Source organism: Erinaceus europaeus, chromosome 12 (genome assembly GCF_950295315.1).
Source record: "Erinaceus europaeus chromosome 12, mEriEur2.1, whole genome shotgun sequence".
NCBI classification, from domain to species: Eukaryota; Metazoa; Chordata; class Mammalia; order Eulipotyphla; family Erinaceidae; genus Erinaceus; species Erinaceus europaeus.
The window spans coordinates 487,350-505,993 of NC_080173.1; the positions used below are offsets into that span (position 1 = coordinate 487,350).

An 18,644-nucleotide genomic window follows, 5' to 3' on the forward strand; every position below is an offset into this window, starting at 1 on the left:
AGTTAGTTGTGTTCTTAGCTCAGCGATTTCAGCTTTCAGCTCTCTAATAACCTTGAGATGGTTAGTGTTTTCTTCCAGAGTCTCATTTGTTGTTTCTGCATTTCTGATTACAATTCTTTCAAACTCTTTACTCACTCCTGTGATTATTTCCTTAGCTAGTGTTTGGATGTTGAACTCGTTATTTTGTGCTTCACCCTTTGGGAGGCTTTTAGCTGGACTCTTGTCCTGGTTTGTTTCTCCAATATTTCTTCTTGTTGGTTTAACCATTTTATATATTATGTTATGAGTTCCCTTTCTCAGTACTTTTTAAATTACTGATCACTATTGCCTGGATTGACTTGTGTCTAAGTAAGGTAATTAAAGGGTTCACAGTGGTGGAAGTTAACAGTTGTTTCAATAGTATTTTAATCCCTGAGTTGGATCTCAGTGGTTTAAAAGCCTTTTTTTTTTTTCCTTTTTCTTCTCTGTAGGCTAAGGGAGCCTGAGGACTTTTAAACTATAAGCTTAATCATTGACTCCTGACCAAGCAGGGTGTGGCAGAGATAATCCAGTGGTTATGCAAAGAGACTTTCACAGCCCCACCACTATGCCACTGAGGTATAGGTCTTCTCCTGCGTTTCCTGGTTAGATCTCTGTCCCCTGGTTTCCCTCCCTGCTGCTACTCCAGATTCTGAGGGCAGTAGCAATGAAGACTCAGAGTTGCACTTGGTGAGTCTCCGGGGAGTCCTCTCCTCTCTTCAGTTGTCCCCTTGTTGGTGGAAGACTGGAGGTGGTGTCTTAGCTGATAAACTGCTGAACTGTTACCAGCCACTTAATCTCTCCCTAGGCTCCTCTCTGTCACCAGCCACACGTGTTTGCACTCACTGGTGATTTGGTGGGTTCCTGTAGTCATTCTAGTCCTGTCTTGTTTAGGTCCCAGGTGGTCTCCTTTGGTATTCCTAGTTGATCCGGGAGAGGAGAGGAGAGAGAGATCTGCTGCTGCTTGTAGCCCCACCTCCGGAAGTCGATTACTATCATTCTATTGTGAACTTCAGTACTGTTTTTGTAAAAATCATGAAAGATCTGGGAGTTGGGCGGTAGCGCAGCAGGTTAAGCGCATGTGGCGCGAAGCCAGGTTTAGAGTTTTATGTGAAGTGCCATGACTAGTAAATGGAGCAACAGGGAGTTGATCTAGGCAGTCTGGTCCACACCCTTTTGGTTATCTCGAGGGTAGGTCAGTATGCCTCAGGTAACTGGAAGGGTGGGTACTTGTGGCTGTACATGCCTGACCGGGACATGCCACTATCCACATATTAATATCCTTCTCTTTCCCTCTCACTCCTGGGCAGCCGTTTCCATCAGGGTGTCTGCTAAAACCATCTCCTTCCCCTTCCTAGAATAAAGGCCACCTGTTTGCCGATGTTTGGCTACAAACATGTGTTGACACTAACTGACCAAGTGACCCGCTTCAATGAGGAGGTGAAGAAGCAGAATGTGTCACGGAACCGAGATGCCCCAGAGGGTGGCTTTGATGCCATCATGCAAGCCACCGTCTGCAATGTGAGTTTGGGGGGCAAAGAGGGCCAGGTGTGGTTGGCACTTGTTGGAACAAGTGGGGAAGGAAGTGGCTAACCTGTGTGAATGTCTGTGCAGCACTGGGAACTTGACAGACCTTCCTGTAGCATGAGCCTCTGCTTATATCTGCTTCCCGGCCAGAGCTGTCTCAGAGGGCCCAAATGTTTTCTGGGGAAGACAGTATCCCGCCTTTTCTGAAAGTATATCAGGGTCAAGTCTGGGTTAACTTAACCTCAGCCGGGTGGGCTGATATTTAGATGAAATTTCTTCTCAGCCTAGTTCTACAGATGCATGTGGGCTTCTGAATGTGCCATGTGATTATTATTACAGAGGTTGTATTTGGAGTTGAAAAAGGTGTTTATCCACTAAGCAGAACCTGGACTGGAGTTGGTGTACTGCACCAAAGTAAAAGACTCTGGGGTGGGTGGGTGGGTAGGTGGGGGGTGGGAGAGAATACAGGCCCTGGAAAAGGATGACAGAGGACCTAGTGGGGGTTGTATTGTTATGTGGAAAACTGAGAAATGTTATGCATGTACAAACTATTGTATTCACTATTGAATGTAAAACATTAATCACCCAATAAAGGGGGAAAAAGATGTTTATCAGTTATGAGACTGTTTTCCTAAAAAAAAAAAACAAAAAACCTAGAAATCCCCAAGTTATAAAACTCTAGTTTGTGTCTCAAGGATAAGGACTAAAACTTCTCCAAGACTGTAAGACTGTCTAGTCGTTCAGGCAAGGACTTGAAGATTGTATTTCTTATTGGGGGCGGAAAGATAGATAGATAGATAGATAGATAGATAGATAGATAGATAGAGAGATAGAGAGATATGCCAGAGCACCACTCCCTATACAAAGTGTTGGGGATTGAACTGGCAACCACAGACACCAGAGTTTTACGAGCTGAGCTATTTCCCCAGCTGCTGGTCTTTGTTTTCTGCCTTTGACTTGGTTTAAGTTGCTTTCTTTCTTTTGCTCTATAATTTTTTAAACAGGAGAAAATTGGCTGGAGAAATGATGCATCCCACTTGCTGGTATTCACCACTGATGCCACGACTCATATTGCGCTGGATGGAAGGCTGGCAGGCATCGTGCAGCCCAATGATGGACAGTGTCACATTGGCAGTGACAACCATTACTCTGTCTCCACTGTCATGGTGAGGTCCCTTGTGACACCTATGATCCCTGACCACCTCTGGGCAGGGCTGCCGTAGCGCACATAGAGTGTGTGTGGTTATGAAAATGGCAGTCCTTCTAGGCAAGGTGCAGGACTGGCTTCAGCTTGCCCACCACTGCCAACCAATTACTCTCCAGGGTGCAAGTTGCACAGTCATTAGAGAATTAGAGAAGACCCTGACCGTGGTCATCGTGACCGCCACTGTCACTGCCCCCAGAGCAAACAAAACACTACTTCTAGAATGAGCCCACAAGACTTTCACAGGTTCAGCTTCAAAGTATGACTTCCTGTTTACATCAACTAACACTTTTTAAAAAAAATATCATGCTTACTGTGATTATTGAAAGAAGATAGAGAGGGAAAGACACGAGGATCATCAAATGCATGGTGAGCCGATCATGGGAAGATAGGTTAAAGGTCTTAGTTAATTGTCTTGAAGAAAGAGGGCTAAGGGGTGACTTAATTGATACATAAGCAGACCTCTTATGCCATCTATACCCATAGAAGGCCAAATAAGAAGAGAGGAGTTTAAAAATAGAAGTGTGGGGTGACTTGTAGCCTCAGATGCAGAAACAATGACTGATGACTTAAGACTTTACCTTGTCTTAAGTGGCCCACTGTGGCTCACACTTACTCCTCTGCAAGTGAATGGTAGGCAGTGAGGCTCCACCCACTGAGTCCTCTGCTTTTCATTTTCACGACCAATCAAAGGAGTTTAAAAAAAAGTTCAAATCTGTAGGACAGTTTGATAATGGAAACAAATGTAGGGCAAAATTGGCACAGGTGGCACCACTGATAAGGGAAGTCTCCTCTACATAGCATTCAAGGTCTTTTCTTTCTTTTAAAAAAATTTAAAAAGTTAAAAAAATTTTATTAGTGACTTAATATTGATTTACAAAATTATGAGATAACAGGGGTATAATTCCACACTGTTCCCACCACCAGGGTTCTGTGTCCCCATTGGAAGCTATAGTAGTTCTCCCAAGGTCGCAGATACAGGCTGACTATTATTTTTGTAACTATTTGTCTATAGTTATATGTATTTACCCATATTTTTTCCTATGGTCCTGTCTTTTCTTCCTTCCTAAATCACACCTACACCTATTACTACTTCCAAATGTCCTTTTTCCCCTCTTCTCTCTCTTAGTCCTGATGAGTTGGCATTCAGAGACCTTTGTTGTTCTTCCCCCTCTCAAGTTTTTCCCTCTAAGGGTGTGGACCAAAGTTCTTTCTGGGGCACAGAAGGTGGGAGTTCTGGCTTCATTCAAGGTACTTTATAAATAGCATTCTTAAGTGGATCTCAGCAGACTTTATGGCTACAGTGGTTAGCAAATTACCTTCTCATCCACATCAGGCTTCAGCTAGTGGTGTATAGCTACTTTGGCATCCAGAGTTTTGTGTCCATTGACACCTATCTGTGCTTGAGGGTTGCAGATCTTTGCTGGCTATGCAGAGTTGTTAGGCCACGGGTTATACAAACCTGTGGTCAGTAAAGCACTGCATGCTGAGATGGCATTCCTGGATGTTGTCCCACATATGAGAGATTTCTGGAAGCCATAATGTGCAGTATCAGAACACTGGTACACTGGTCATTCCAGGCTCCCAAGGTGTGAGCTCTTTATCTCTTTCTTTAAAGGCTTATTTACCTTTTTCTGATATATATATATATATATATATATATATATATGTATATATATGTGTGTATATATATATATATGAGCTCCAGTATGTGTGGTGATAAGGACTGAACTTAGGCCTCACATATGCAGCTCTGTGCACTGATATACCTCCCTGGTCGCACTCTCTTCATCTACTAGATACATCTAAAGATAATAGAGTAGCCGCCTCATCTGGGTCAACTAAAATTACCATGTGTAAGAGCAGGAGCCTGAGCTGGATGATCTCACGAAGTCTCTGCAGGTCAAGCACCCCAGCAACATGTTCATAATTAATTAGCATCCCCCGTGTCTCTTGAGTGCTATCGTGCCAATGTCATGTCCAGGGCTATAGGTGATCATTGGCCACTGGCACCTGTCTGGCTAAGGCAGCTTCCTAAAGGCTGAGGGAAACAAAAGGACTATAGAAAGTCCCACCCTCAGGGAATTGCTGGTTTTAGTTTAGTTGAGCAGATGCACTATGAGTAGCACAAGGGGTATGGTCAGTGCTAAATGGGTGGCCTGGATGGCTTGGTCAATAAAGAGTTTAGGTATCTCAAGGGGTTCATCATGAACTCGGGGTGCCAAGGAGGACCTCCTGAATGAAGAAGGGATTTAAATGCATTCCTAAGAAGGAGGAGGGAATCCTAAGGAACCCAACACATCAATCCAAAAAGATCTGTGTACACATATGTTCTTGGCAGCACAATTTGTAATAGCCAAAACCTGGAAACAACCCAGATGTCCAACAACAGATGAGTGGCTGAGCAAGTTGTGGTATATATACACAATGGAATACTACTCAGCTATAAAAAATGGTGACTTCCCCGTTTTCAGCTGATCTTGGATGGACCTTGAAAAAATCATGTTGAGTGAAATAAGTCAGAAACAGAAGGATGAATATGGGATGATCTCACTCTCAGGCAGAAGTTAAAAAACAAGATCAGAAAAGAAAACACAAGTAGAACCTGAAATGCAATTGGCGTATTGCCCCCAAGTAAAAGACTCTGGGGTGGTGGGTGGGGAGAATACAGGTCCATGAAGGATGAAAAATGACATAGTGGGGGTTGTATTGTTAAATGGGAAACTGGGAATTGTTATGCATGTACAAACTATTGTATTTACTGTTGAATGTAAAACATTAATTCCCCAATAAAGAAATAATTAAAAAAAAAAAGGAGGAGGGACTCCAGAAACAGAGGTCATTTCAGGTGGGAGAAAGAGCCGGTCAGGTCAGTGACAAGTAAGAGAGAGGGAGAGAGAGAGGGAGGGAGGGAGAGAGTGGTAACTGGAAAGGAACACTGAGATGATACCATGGAGGACTGTGGGTGTGTGGCCAAGGCATTACGAAGTAGCTCCCAAAGAGGGGGAAACTCCAGGGCAATGAGACCTAAGCCAGCACCTGACCTACGCACATGACTCCATGGTGCATATTGCATCTGAGCACAAAGCAGTTTGCTGAGTCCTGATGCCACTGGCCCACTGTCCTTCCCACCCAGTGCTGAACTCTGGGCCTGGACTTCACAGCTGGGTGTGTGCTGCCACTTGTCCTTCTTGCTTTGCTTGGAGCATGAAGTGTCACACCTGAGCAGTGTCTATTCCACTGCCCTGACATCTGAGTTCTAGAGAAGGACCTGACACTTGTTCACTGACCTCCATATCCTCCCTCATTTCAGGATTATCCCTCTCTAGGGCTGATGACAGAGAAGCTGTCCCAGAAAAACATCAATTTGATTTTTGCAGTGACAAAAAATGTAGTCAATCTCTATCAGGTGAGCATGTCTTTGGGTCTTCCTAGCATGGGGTGGGGCCTGTGATGGGTGGGTCTGTCTCAGGCTAACAGATAATGTGGGTGTGGGCCTCTGCGTCTGACCTTGCAGAATGGGTGTGGTGATGGATGTTTGCAGGGGGACTGGAGCCACTTCCTGGGCTGATGGGTGTGTGAGTGTCTCTGTCATTTTTCTTAGGACTGAGTAACTGACAGCTCAGGGCCCGACAGTGACAAGTAAAATAGTACACCTTCCCTCCATCTTCTCTTTAAGATCCTTGATCTGAAGCTCAAGGAGGGTTTTTAGAGACCACATCTTTCATTTGCTCAGTCGCAGTATTTTTGCTTTCCTTTTTAGAACTACAGTGAGCTCATCCCGGGGACCACAGTGGGGGTTCTGTCTGCTAACTCCAGCAATGTCCTCCAGCTCATTGTGGATGCTTACGGAGTAAGTGCCTTGTTCCGGGAAAGAGTCTGCTCAGAGTCTGTCTCACCTGGTGTGGCCTATGAGTGCTGAGATCTGGGCATCCACCAGGTAGTTTGTACTGTCCCCTTGTCCATCCAGAGACTGGGAGCTGGCCACACCGGCACCATGCTACTCTGTGAGAAAGATGGTCCGTGGAAAGAGACGGGTGCCAGGCAGTTTGAGAAGTGAGTTAGAGGAGGTGGAGGAAAGAGAAAATCAGGGTGGTGAGGAAGGGTTAGGGGTGGGGCACAGAACAAGGGAGGCCTGGGGCCCAGCTATAGAGCAGGAGAGGAGCTGAGCCCTGGGGAAGGGGAGGCTGGTTGGAAAACTGGAAAGAGGGGCAGGGCAGTGGTGCACCTGGCTGAGCACTCACCAAGCCAGTGCAAGTACCCATGTTTGAACACCTGCTTCCCACCTGCAGGGCTGGTGGCACCTCAGGAGTGGTGAAGCTGGTCTGCAGGCGTCTGTCTTTCTCTCTCTCTCTCTCTTTCTCTCTCTCTCTCTCTCTCTCTCTCTCTCTCTCCTTCCCCTCTCAATTTCTCTCTGTCTTATTACATAAAAAAGGAAGGGAAAAAAAAGAAGAAGAAATGGCTGCTGGGAGCAGTGGATTCATAATATTGGTGCTGAGCCTCCAGTGATAACCCTGGTGGCAACAAAAAATAAAATGAATCAGAAAGAGAGCTGGAGAGATTGCACAATGGTTCTGCAAAAAGACATTCATGCCCAAGGCACCAAAGATCCCAGATTCAATCCCTAGTGTCACCATACCCTGGAGCGGTGATAAAAATAAGCAAATAAATATACAAATAAGTAAATTAGAAAATGCTGCTATTGGGGCCAGGTGGTGGCACACCTGGTTGAGCGCATGTGTTATAATGTGCAAGGACCCAGGTTCGAGCCCCCGGTCCCCACCTGCAGGGGGAAGGCTTTGAGAGTGATGTGAGGCAAACTTGAAAACCACTACACTACAGAAACCGGTATGTGAGTGGTGAAGCAGGGCTGTAGGTGTCTCTTTGTCTCTCTCCCTCTCTATCTCCCCCTTTGCTCTCAGTTTCTGGCTGTCTCTATCCAATAAATAAATATGATAAAAAAGCTAAAAAAGAAAAAAGGAAATGCTGCTAGAAAGGTGACCAGGGCTACCCTCTTCTCCAGCGTGCCAGTGAGGGTTGCAGGAGAGCATGGTTGGACTTCCTAGACCAAGTGGAGACAGAGGGTTTAGGTCTTGGGCAGGAGATGCTGCAGAAATAGGTCCTGAGGGCCCTCTGGCAGCTTCCAGGTAAGCCTTGGCACTGGCTCTCACTGCCAGGGCGGATTCACAGCCCCAAGGCAGGCTTTGCGTGCGGTGAATGGACCCTTTCAACCTACTTGCTTTTTCCTCTCTTTCCCCGTTTTGCTCAGAAAATTCGTTCTAAAGTGGAACTGGAGGTGCGCGACCTACCTGAGGAGTTGTCTCTCTCCTTCAACGCCACTTGTCTCAACAACGAGGTCATCCCAGGCCTCAAGTCCTGTGTTGGACTCAAGATTGGAGACACGGTGAGATGGGCCAGGCAGGGGCTGGAGCTGCTCTGCCCTTGGGCCGCATCTGAGGGACGGTGTGCCCTACACCTTCCTTCTGAAGGTCAGGTACAGTGGGGCCGCCGGCCTTTTCTGGTGAGGCTCCTGCTGGCTACACCTGCTTCTTTTGTTAAATCATTTTTCACTATGAAAATGAAAAAATTTACATTTAGACCACTGTTTATGCGTAATTGATTGCCAGAGTAGAACACCACAGACCACAGGTTCTGTTCTGTACAAGATGCTTTATCCCCATGTGTAATGTGTCTCGTGACTGCAAACCCCTGCACCTAGCCTGCTGTATCACAGCACTCGCAGACCCGGAGAGTGGAGGGGGAGACTGAGGCCGTTAGATTCTCAGAGGAAGTGGGGCACTCTTCGGTAGGGCAAGGACCAGCTTCTGTCTCTCCAGGACTGGAGTCTTAACCGAGTCTACCTGCGTCTGAATCGATCTCACTTTCCATGCAGGTGAGCTTTAGCGTTGAGGCCAAGGTGCGAGGCTGCCCCCGAGAGAAGGAGAAGTCCTTCACCATCAAGCCTGTGGGCTTTAAGGACAGCCTCACTGTCCAGGTCACCTTTGACTGTGACTGTGCCTGCCAGGCCCAAGCAGAGCCTTCCAGCAGCCGCTGCAACCAGGGCAACGGGACCTTTGAGTGTGGGGTGTGTCACTGTGGGCCTGGCTGGCTGGGGTCCCAGTGCGAGTGCTCGGAAGAGGACTACCACTCCTCGCAGCAGGAGGAGTGCAGCCCCCGGGAGGGCCAGCCTGTCTGCAGCCAGAGGGGCGAGTGCCTCTGCGGCCAGTGTGTCTGCCATGGCAGCGACTTTGGCAAGATCAGCGGCAAGTACTGCGAGTGTGACGACTTCTCCTGTGTCCGCTACAAGGGGGAGATGTGCTCGGGTGAGTAGAGCCTCACACCTCTGTCACCTCTGGAAGTGTAGGCCAGCGCTCACAGCGGGCAGGGATGGAGCGCAGTAGAAAGCAGACACGAGGGGGTCGGGTGGTAGCGACGCAGGTTAAGCGCATGTGGCGCAAAGCGCAAGGACCGGCATAAGGATCCCAGTTCAAGCCCCCGGCTCCCCACCTGCAGGGGAGTCTCTTCACAGGCGGTGAAGCAGGTCTGCAGGTGTGTATCTTTCTCTTCCCCTCTCTGTCTTCCCTTCCTCTCTTCATGTCTCTCTGTCCTATCCAACAATGATGACATCAATAACAACAATAGTAATAACCACAACAATGATGAAAAACAACAAGGGGGAAAAGGGGGGAAAAACAGCCTCCAGGAGCAGTGAATTCTGGTGCAGGCATGAGCCTCAGCAATAACCCTGGAGGCAAAGAAAAAAAAAAAGAAAACAGACAGGAGCTTCCCCTACCTACTCACAGCTCCCTGTGTTTTTGCAAGTGGGATACAAAGAAGCAGAAATGAGGGCTTCTAGTGAGTTTCTTTCTGAGAACAGCAGGGAAAGGGATGGGGAAACTTGAAGGTGAAGATAACTTTATTTTCTTTACTTTCATCTACTCGTCTGCTAAAATTTTTAAAAATATTATTTATTTATTACTGGAAAGAAGCAGAGAAATTGAGAGGGGGAAGGGAGATAGAGAGAAGAGAGAGAGAGAGAGAGAGAGAGAGAGAGCTGCAGCCCTGCTTCACCACTCATGAAGCTTTCCCCTGCTGGTGGGAATCAGGGGCTTGAACCCAGGTCCTTGTATATTGTCCTGTGAGTGCTTCACTGGCTGTGCCTCCACCTGGCCTCTCCTGCTAAAATTTTGTTACTGGTTCCTGATAGTTTCCAGGATATGAACCAATACCTGAGTGATGGCAACTCATTTTAAGTGATTTGTGAATTCAGAAGCTACAGATGTCAGACCACATAGTAAAAACAATAATGCTTGTCTTGCATGAATTTATCTTTTCATCACAAGGACTTAAAAAGTCATATAAATGAGGCTATTTTTGGAGCTCATTCAGTGAGCTCATGTATTTGGAACAATGACTAGAAAATAGTGAGTCTTGTCAAACGTGGGCACCTTACAGCATCACTATTTGTAGCATCTTATTGTTGGATTCCACATGTGGCTATTTAACTTAAAATTAATCACGTTCAATTTATTTTTTAATTTTTTACTATTATATTTATTTACTTATTGGATAGAGACAGCCAGAGATTGAGACAGGAGAGGGGTGATAGAGACAGAGAGAGAGAGAGAGACAGACACCTGCAGCCCTGCTTCACCACTAGCAAAGCTTTCCCCCTACAGGTGGGGACTTGGGGGCTCGAACCAGGGTCCTTGTGCACTGTAACATGTGTCCTCAACTAGGTGCGCTGACATCTGACCCCTATTTTTCTTCTTTGAAATCAAGTTTGATTAAAGATGAAAATTCAGTTCTTGTGTCACTGGGAGCCGCCTGTGGCTTGGGGGTGGCATGGAGCACAGCTCAGATACACCGTACACATAAGGGCTTGGAATACTGGATGGCACGGCCACAGAAAGTGCAGCTTACCGATGGGCATTACGGGCTGAGTTCTCACCTCCAGGATGCCAAGTGGTCCTTCTCATTGTAGCAAGACCTGAAGGTAAACAGATAACTGAAGACCTGTCTCTCTCTCTCTTTTAAATTTTTAAGTTTTATTTATTTTTAATTTTATTAGTGATTTAATATTGATTTACAAAATTACATGTCAACAGGGGTATAAATCCACTCCATTCCCACCACCAGGGTTCTGAATCTTCAGTCTCCCCACTGCCGGCCACCACATGAGCCAGCCGTCATCACTACAACTAACTGTCCACATTTATACACAATTGCTCCCTTTTCTTCCCTTTTCCTCTTTTCCTCCCCGAGCCACTCACGACAACATTCCTACCTCCATATGTCTCTCTCCCTTTCCTCCTCTCTCTGGGTGCTGATGGAGCTGGAGTTCAGAGCCCTCCCAATGGCCACTACTCTCGATGGCTGTATCTTCTTTTCTTTCTCCCCCTTTCTTTTTATTTGACAGGACAGAGAGAAATTGTGGGAAAAGAGACAGAAAGACACCTGCAGCTTTGTTTCACTGCTCATGAAGCTTTCCCTTCAGGTGGGAACCAGAGAATTGAACCTGGGTCCTTGTGCACCACCACATGGCCCCCCTGAGGGATGGTTATAGGTTCCACTAGAGACTTTCAGGGTCCAGGGGAGGCCTGAGCTGCTTTATGGAGGAAGTGATATTTCAAAGGAAGGCCTGGCTCATACAAGGAGAGGAGTAAACTTCACTGTCCCATCAACTCAGAAAGTCAGTCAGTGATTGCATTGCTCTGGTCTGAATTACCTCCATGCTCCTTTTTTTTGAGTTGGGTCCCATGCATGACTTCACTGCTCTGGTGGAGGGTGGGGGATGTGTGGGGGAGAGACACGACAGCTCCATGAGCTTTCTTCCAGCTCCATGCTTCCATTCGTGTGGTTCCGGGGTTTGAACCTGGGCTCTGCATAGGACAAGGCACTCACCCAACCTGCTGAGCTATCTCTCTGGTCCCTCCTGCTGGTTCCTTTCCTGTCCTGTCCCCATTCCACTTATCCCTGTGTCCTCTTCCTTGTATTTTTCCCTACTTCTCACCCTCTTCTCTGACTTTCTTATGAACTCGGGCTCTGCTTCCCTTTTGTGGGAGATGCTCTAGCCCTATGACATTACCACACTGTAGCTTCCTTTTAAGGGCTCACCCTGCTAGGGTCTGGGGGTCAGCCTTCTGGCTCTGGCCTGCTTCCGCCCCCACTCCTAACCTTATTCCCTGCTGGCATGGCAGGCCCTGCTCTCAAAGATCACTTTGTTTAGCATCACAAAGGAAACACTATGGGGCAGCATTGCTGGAGAAGCTGAGGCTTCTGGGGTGTCCCATCTTCCCCAACTGGGAGCCCTGGCCAAAAACTGGGAGTGGGAGACACTGGAGCCCCATTCTGTTGGCTGGAATGCCCACACTCCAGTTGCTGGTAACAGCTCACAGTTGCCTCTTTGGAGAATGACCTTTAGCTGACAGGCACTGTCTTCCTCTCCAACCTTGGCCAGGAGCTGATGGACAGGAGCTTACAAGGCTGCTTCTTTGCCCCAGGGTGGGACCAGCTCCTCAGGGTCCTGTTGGTCGCAGAGCCCAATGTCTGGATGAGACTGGTGTCTTGCTATACTCCCTCCCAGCACGCCCCTTGGGTTCTTAGCCAAGGGTAAGCTGAACTTGTAGGGAATCTAATTTCTAAATGCTCTCCTTCTTTCCCCATTCTTTTGCCAGTCCAGTCTCCACTCTGCACAAAAACTTGGCATCTGGGCCAGACAGATGAGCTTATTCCTGTCCTTCCTGAAGTGGACACTTCTGTCCAAGGCAGTGAAGGTCTAAGTCTTGAATGCCAATGTGGTTTCTAGAGGATAGTGCTGGAGCCACCAACAGAGGGTCCCAGATGACTGAACCACCAGCAGGTCCAGAGTTATGGGGTGGTAGATGCCAGCTTGCTGCTGTTTGAGCCTGGCCATGTGGTGGCCTCTGCTCCATCCTCTTGGGGACCATCGCTCACACAGTAGCCTGGCTTTCAGACCGACCTAGATGACATCCCTCTGATCAACAATCAGATCTTTATTTCACCCACTCCTTCCTGATTCCGAGCCTTGCAGAATGAGTCACTTTTTTTGCAGGGCTTAGGAGTCAGTTTTGAAAGTCTTGATACTGATAGTAAGGTAATACAACACCTGCTTTTAAATAGCTTAGGCTCCCCCCCCCCCCATTTTGGTCTCCTGTTCCTACAGTCAAGTAGCAAACAGGTCTTTCTGCTGTGACTGATGGCTCTTTGCCGTACTTTGTAGATATAGCGCAGGGCACAGGCTGGCGGATGTGTGTGCGTTTTCCTGCAAGTTAACTAGGACCTAAGCTCCATTACAGTAGGGGCCACACTGTTCTGTTCATTGCTGACTCTCCAGTGCCCAACAAATAATTGTTGGATAAATGGATATATAAGCTCAATTAGTTGCATGCCTGTCCTTTATCAGATGTTATGATGAGCACTTTCAGTGGAAGGATTAATGTGCTCTTTTCCATCAAGGAATTCATAATTGAGAAAGAAGCGTAGGCAAGCCAGTGGTCTGACCGTGATGGTGGAAGTGGAGGGGCATGAGGTGCCTGGGGAACACAGTTGATTCTGCCTGGAGAGGTGAGAACAAGTTCAGGGAGTAGGGGGCCTTTGAGTCAAGCCTTAAAGGGGAATAGAAATGTAGCACCCACAGAACAGAAGGGACAGCATGAAGGAGACAGTGGGTAGCTGAGTGTAGTAGCTGGTGTATTCACTGTGCTGTGGAGCAGAGCTGAAGACAGGTCGAACCAGTTGCAAAACTGGATTTTACCCTTTAAGCAGCATGGAATCTTTTTAGTTCTACTTCCTTCTTCCTTCTTCCTTCCATCCTTCCTTCTTTCTTCTTTCCTTCTGTTATCTCTTCCTTTTTTTTTTTTTTTCTAATTGCCAAGGAGTTATTGCTAGGGTTTGGTACCAGCACTATGAATACACTGCTCCTGGTGACCATTTTTTCCTCCCCCCCTTTTAAATTTCATTAGATAGGACAGAGAGAAATGGCAATAGGACAGGGAGATAGAGAGGGAGAAATATAGACACCTGCAGACCTGCTTCAGCACTCATGAAGTGGACCCCCCCCCCGCAGGTGGAGTGGGGAGCCAGGGTTTGAACCTGGGTCCTCGAGCTTGGTAATATGTGTGCTCAAGTGGATGTGCCATCACCACTTCCCCATATGTCCTTTAAACATATAAGTGGCATGATCAAGTTGATTAATATTTTAAAATAGTGACTCTCAACTGAGAAGAAGGGGCTTTTTTGTCTTCCAGGAGACACTGGCCAATGAATGTCTTGTGACATTTTGTTGTCAACAGTAGAAAGGTACTTCTAACATTTAGTAGTAGAGGCCAAGAAGCTGCTAAACATCCTACAACACACAGGACAGCCCTCAAATAATACAACTCTTGACTCCAAATATCAGCCAACAGGTGCCAATTTTGGGAAAGCTTTTTTTTTAATTTATTTTTTTTAGTGGTACCAGGCATCACACCGAGGATTTCATGCAGGCACAGTCCATGTTCTACTGTGGGGTCACTGCTCTAACCTACTATTTATTTTATTTGTTTATGAGAGGAAAACCAGTGTGCCACTCTGCTCTGTCATCAGTGGTGGTAGGGATTGAATCAACAGGCAAGGCAGACACTCTACTGTCAAGCCACATACTTGGCCTGGGGAAATCATGTCCAGAGAAGAAGGTCTTGGCTAAGGAGGAAGAGTGGGTTGAGTTGAGGGTAACCTGCAGAGGAGCAAGGGGTGGCATCCTCTGGGACCAGGATCTGACTAGGGGCAGGTGGTGAGATGTCTGCAGCCAGACCTAGACATGTCTCTCTTCTGTTTGCTCTGGATTCTGACTAGAACAGTTTACCACCTTTAAACTGGGGTCATGTGTATCAAGCACTGTTATTGGGTTTTCTGTGATTCTCTTCCAACTTCAGTCTCCCTCCTTCACCTGTCAATTTGAAGATAATCTTTTAAAATTGATGTAGCCTTTTATTAGTTAAAGACACTTCCTCTGTCAGTTACTGATGTCTCAGGGAAGCCCTTATTGGAATAAATAGGGAGACATTGTTTACAATACCACATAGATCAGGGTCTGCCCTCACAGGGGTCTGAGTGTTTGGGATCTAAGTTACTCAGCCTCATCTTACACTCTGATACTGCCACTCACAAGACGTGAGGTTGAGGGCAAGGTACTTGAGATGTCATAGAGTTGTTATAAAAACGAATGAGATGGGGCCAGGCAGTAGTGCATCAGGCTAAGTGCACACAGTGTGAAGCACAAGGACCAGTGCAAGGATCCCAGTTCCAACCCCCGGCTCCTCACCTGCAGGGGGGTCGCTTCACAAGTGGTGAAGCAGGTCTGCAGGTGTCTTTTCTGTCTGTCTCCACTCCCTCTCCATTTCTTTTTGTCCTATCCAACAGCAACAACAGCAATGGCAACAATAACAACAACAACAAGGGCAACAACACAGGCAACAAAATGGGAAAAATGGCCTCCAGGAGCAGTGGATTTGTAGTGCAGGTACCAAGCCCCAGCAATGACCATGGTGGCAAATAAATAAATCAATACATAAATTTAAAAAGTGACATTATATACAGGAGTACTTGGCACATATTCAACAGTCAATGAATGTTTGGGCCACTGCTGTTATCACTGAACTTATTGCTGGCACCCCTTTCTACCTGGACATTTGCTTCCTCAGGAGTAAACATACGTGGATGTAGTTCTCTGAATGCCTAAAGGGCTTGGTTGCCCCACCTTTCTCTCTCTCTCTCTCTCTCTCTCTCTCTTTTCTCACTCCACAAAGGTCACCTGCGAAATTATACGGTGATGCATTTCTCCGTCTGACTGAAGAAGGGCAGGATAGATTGTACTGATGGGCTCAAGTTGATCAGCTTCTTTTCTTTACTTTTAAAAATTTTTATTAGTGATTTAATAATCATTAACAAGATTGTGGAATCAGAGGGGTACAATTCCATGCAGTTCCCACCGCCAGAGTTCTGTGTCCCATCCCCTCCATTGGAAGCTTCTTTATCCTTTATCCCTCTGATATCGACCAAAGGTCTTTATGGGGAGCAGAAGGTAGGAGCTGTGGCTTCTGTAACTGCTTCTCTGCTGGACGTGGGTGTTGGCAGGTGGATCTACACCCCCAGCCTGTCTGTCTTTCCCTAGTGGGGTGGGGCTTTGGTGGGGGTTCCAGGACACATGGGTGAGGGCGTGTGCCCAGGGAAGTCAGGCTGGTGCTAGTGGAAGTTGTGGCAGACCACTGGGCTACCCAAAGTGATTTATTTGGCTGTTTTCACTGCTGTTAACCCTAGAAAACCCCCTTTATTCATTATGTTTTTATTTTAATTTTTTTATTTCCTGACTTCTTTTCTCTGTGGCATTTATGAATCTTCTAACAGCCTAGACCCTCAGCAAGCCAAGAGATCGTCTCTACTTATTCTCTGTGCTTTCTCTCTGCCCCTTGGGTTCTCCAGACTGTCTCCAGGGTGTGCAGACACCTCCGTGATTTTCCTGTCTAGGGGTACATTCCTTTAGAGCCTTGCTGCTCTCCCTGTCAGGTGACACCTAGCTGAGTGAAGGACCAAAGCAACATTGGTAACTGGTAGCTGGGTTGTTAGTGGGAGATGATAGCTTGTTCAAACCAGAACACACCCCCCCCCACACACACACACTTTTTTGTTTGTTTGTTTGTTTCATTTTTGAACCAACTAGGTGGTGATGATGACAGGCTTCTCAGGTCAGGAGGGGGCAGCTCTGTGTCAGAGTTTTGGAACCCAGGGGCCTTGGCTCTCATCAGCTCACACTATCATGGATAATGGGTGCTGTGTCTGGGTTTGGGGCATGGTGTAGTGTCACCACAGAGTGCCCCACTTATCCTCAGACTTGAATCTGGCAGGGGACAGAGGGATTCAGTTAGGCAAGAGAGGGGATAAGAACTGGAGACTTTGTTCCAGTAACTCAGACTTAGCTCCCTCCTCTGTTTATCTTATTTGCCAGAGCCCTCCTCAGCTCTGGCTTATGGTGGTGCTGAGGATTGAACCTAGGATTGATTAATTGATTGATTGATTGATTGATTGCCTCCAGGGTTATTGCTGGGGCTTGGTGCGAATTCACTGTTTCTGGAAGCATTTTTTTTATTGTTGTAGTTATTATTGTTGCTGTTGTCATTGTTGGATAGGATAGAGAGAAATGAAGAGAGGAGGGAAAGACAGAGAGAGAGAGAGAGAGAGAGATAGACACCTGCAGACCTGTTTCACCGCTTGTGAAGTGACTCCCTTGCAGGTGGGAAGCCGGAGGCTCAAACCGGGATCCTTACGCCTGTCCTCAGGCTTTGAGCCACCTGCGTTTAACCTGCTGCACTACCACCTGACTCCCTGGAAGCTATTTTTTTTTCTCTTTTTGTTGCCCTTGTTGTGGTTATTATTGTTGTTGTTGTTGCTATTATTATTGATGTCATTGTTATTGGATAGGACAGAGAGAAATGGAGAGAGGAGGGGAAGACAGAGAGGGGGAGAGAGAGACAGCTGCAGACCAGCTTCACTGCTTGTGAAGTGATGCCCCTGTAGTTGGGGAGCTGGGGGCTTGAACCGGGATCCTTATGCTGGTCCTCGCACTTTGCTCCATGTGTGCTTAACCTGCTGTGCTACCACCAGACCCTCAACCTAGGACCTTTGAGCCTCAGCTATGAAAGTCTTTTGCAGAACAAATAGGCTGTTTCCTTTCCCCTAAGTCCCCATCCCACATCTCCTTTTTGTTTTTATTGCCTGGGGTTTATTTATCTTTCAAGTTAGATTTTTTTTTTTCAAGATAGAATAGGAGAGATAAGAAAATAGAGAGAGAGAGAGAGAGAGACTCACTACAGCACCACATCTTTTCTCATTGCTGTGGGAGTTGGGGACTTGAACCCAAGTCACTTTGCAAAACAGGCACCCTCCCTCCCAGGTGAATTCTTTCCCAGACTCCAAGTTTTGCCATCCATGCCTCAGGATACCCAGAGAACTGAGTTTGTCCCCACTGGGTAGCCCGACCCTCTTCTCCCACTTGGCGAACCAGTTGCCTGTCAGCCTGGAGAGTCCAGTCTGTGTGGTTACAGGGTAGCAGGGTGCCGTCTGCCATCAGGGTGGGTCCCTCACCAGCTGGTCCTCCCCCATGGGCTGTGATTTCAGGCCACGGCCAGTGCAGCTGTGGGGACTGTCTGTGTGACTCGGATTGGACCGGCTACTACTGCAACTGCACCACACGCACCGACACCTGCGTGTCCAGCAACGGCCTGCTGTGCAGTGGCCGCGGCAAGTGTGAATGCGGCAGCTGTGTCTGCATCCAGCCTGGCTCCTACGGCAACACCTGCGAGAAGTGTCCTACTTGCCCTGATGCCTGCACCTTTAAGAAGTGAGTGCAGAGACTCAAGTGTCCCTGTCTGGGAAGGAGGAGTGGGTCCTGCAGGCTAGAACCCCCATCTCTCTTGATCCTGTCTTATCTCACCAAAGCTTCAGAGAGGAGAGCTCCAGCCAAGTGGCCAAATCTCTTTTTCTCCATTGAAAGCTTTGGAGGCAGAGCCAAGCATGAAAGGCCAGAGTAGTGCCAGCTGGGTACCAGTTATAGAAGTCTCACTCCCAGGTGGCACCCAGAGTCCTTGTGAGTTGGGAGGAAGCCCCACTGGAGAACTTGTGGTTTTGGCGTGCTGGTTCTCTGGGAGACCCGAGGGCTGGAGCTGCGAGGCTGCAGGCAACACAGGAGATTTGCCCTGGCACAGACACCACCCAGGCAGCGGCAGAGGAAGCACGTCTGCCCAAGTCTGTGGCATTGCCATTGCTCTGCACTGGAGTGGGGCTGGATTCATGGGCAGTGTCCAGGCCCTGCGCTTGGTGTGATGTTCTGTTGTCATCG

At 47.5% G+C, this 18,644-nt stretch overlaps 1 protein-coding gene across 2 annotated transcripts in view; it reads left to right on the forward strand.

Annotated features, from left to right (window-relative positions):
- ITGB3 (integrin subunit beta 3) overlaps positions 1-18,644 on the forward strand; it is a 72,250-nt gene that overhangs the window by 40,385 nt on the left and 13,221 nt on the right. For both annotated transcript variants that reach the window (XM_007535934.3, XM_016193800.2), the window contains 7 exons: positions 1,377-1,539; positions 2,550-2,711; positions 6,063-6,158; positions 6,513-6,602; positions 8,019-8,153; positions 8,643-9,072; positions 17,924-18,146. In XM_007535934.3, coding sequence (XP_007535996.1) covers positions 1,377-1,539; positions 2,550-2,711; positions 6,063-6,158; positions 6,513-6,602; positions 8,019-8,153; positions 8,643-9,072; positions 17,924-18,146 — 1,299 coding nt within the window. The remainder of the gene's footprint in view (positions 1-1,376; positions 1,540-2,549; positions 2,712-6,062; positions 6,159-6,512; positions 6,603-8,018; positions 8,154-8,642; positions 9,073-17,923; positions 18,147-18,644) is intronic.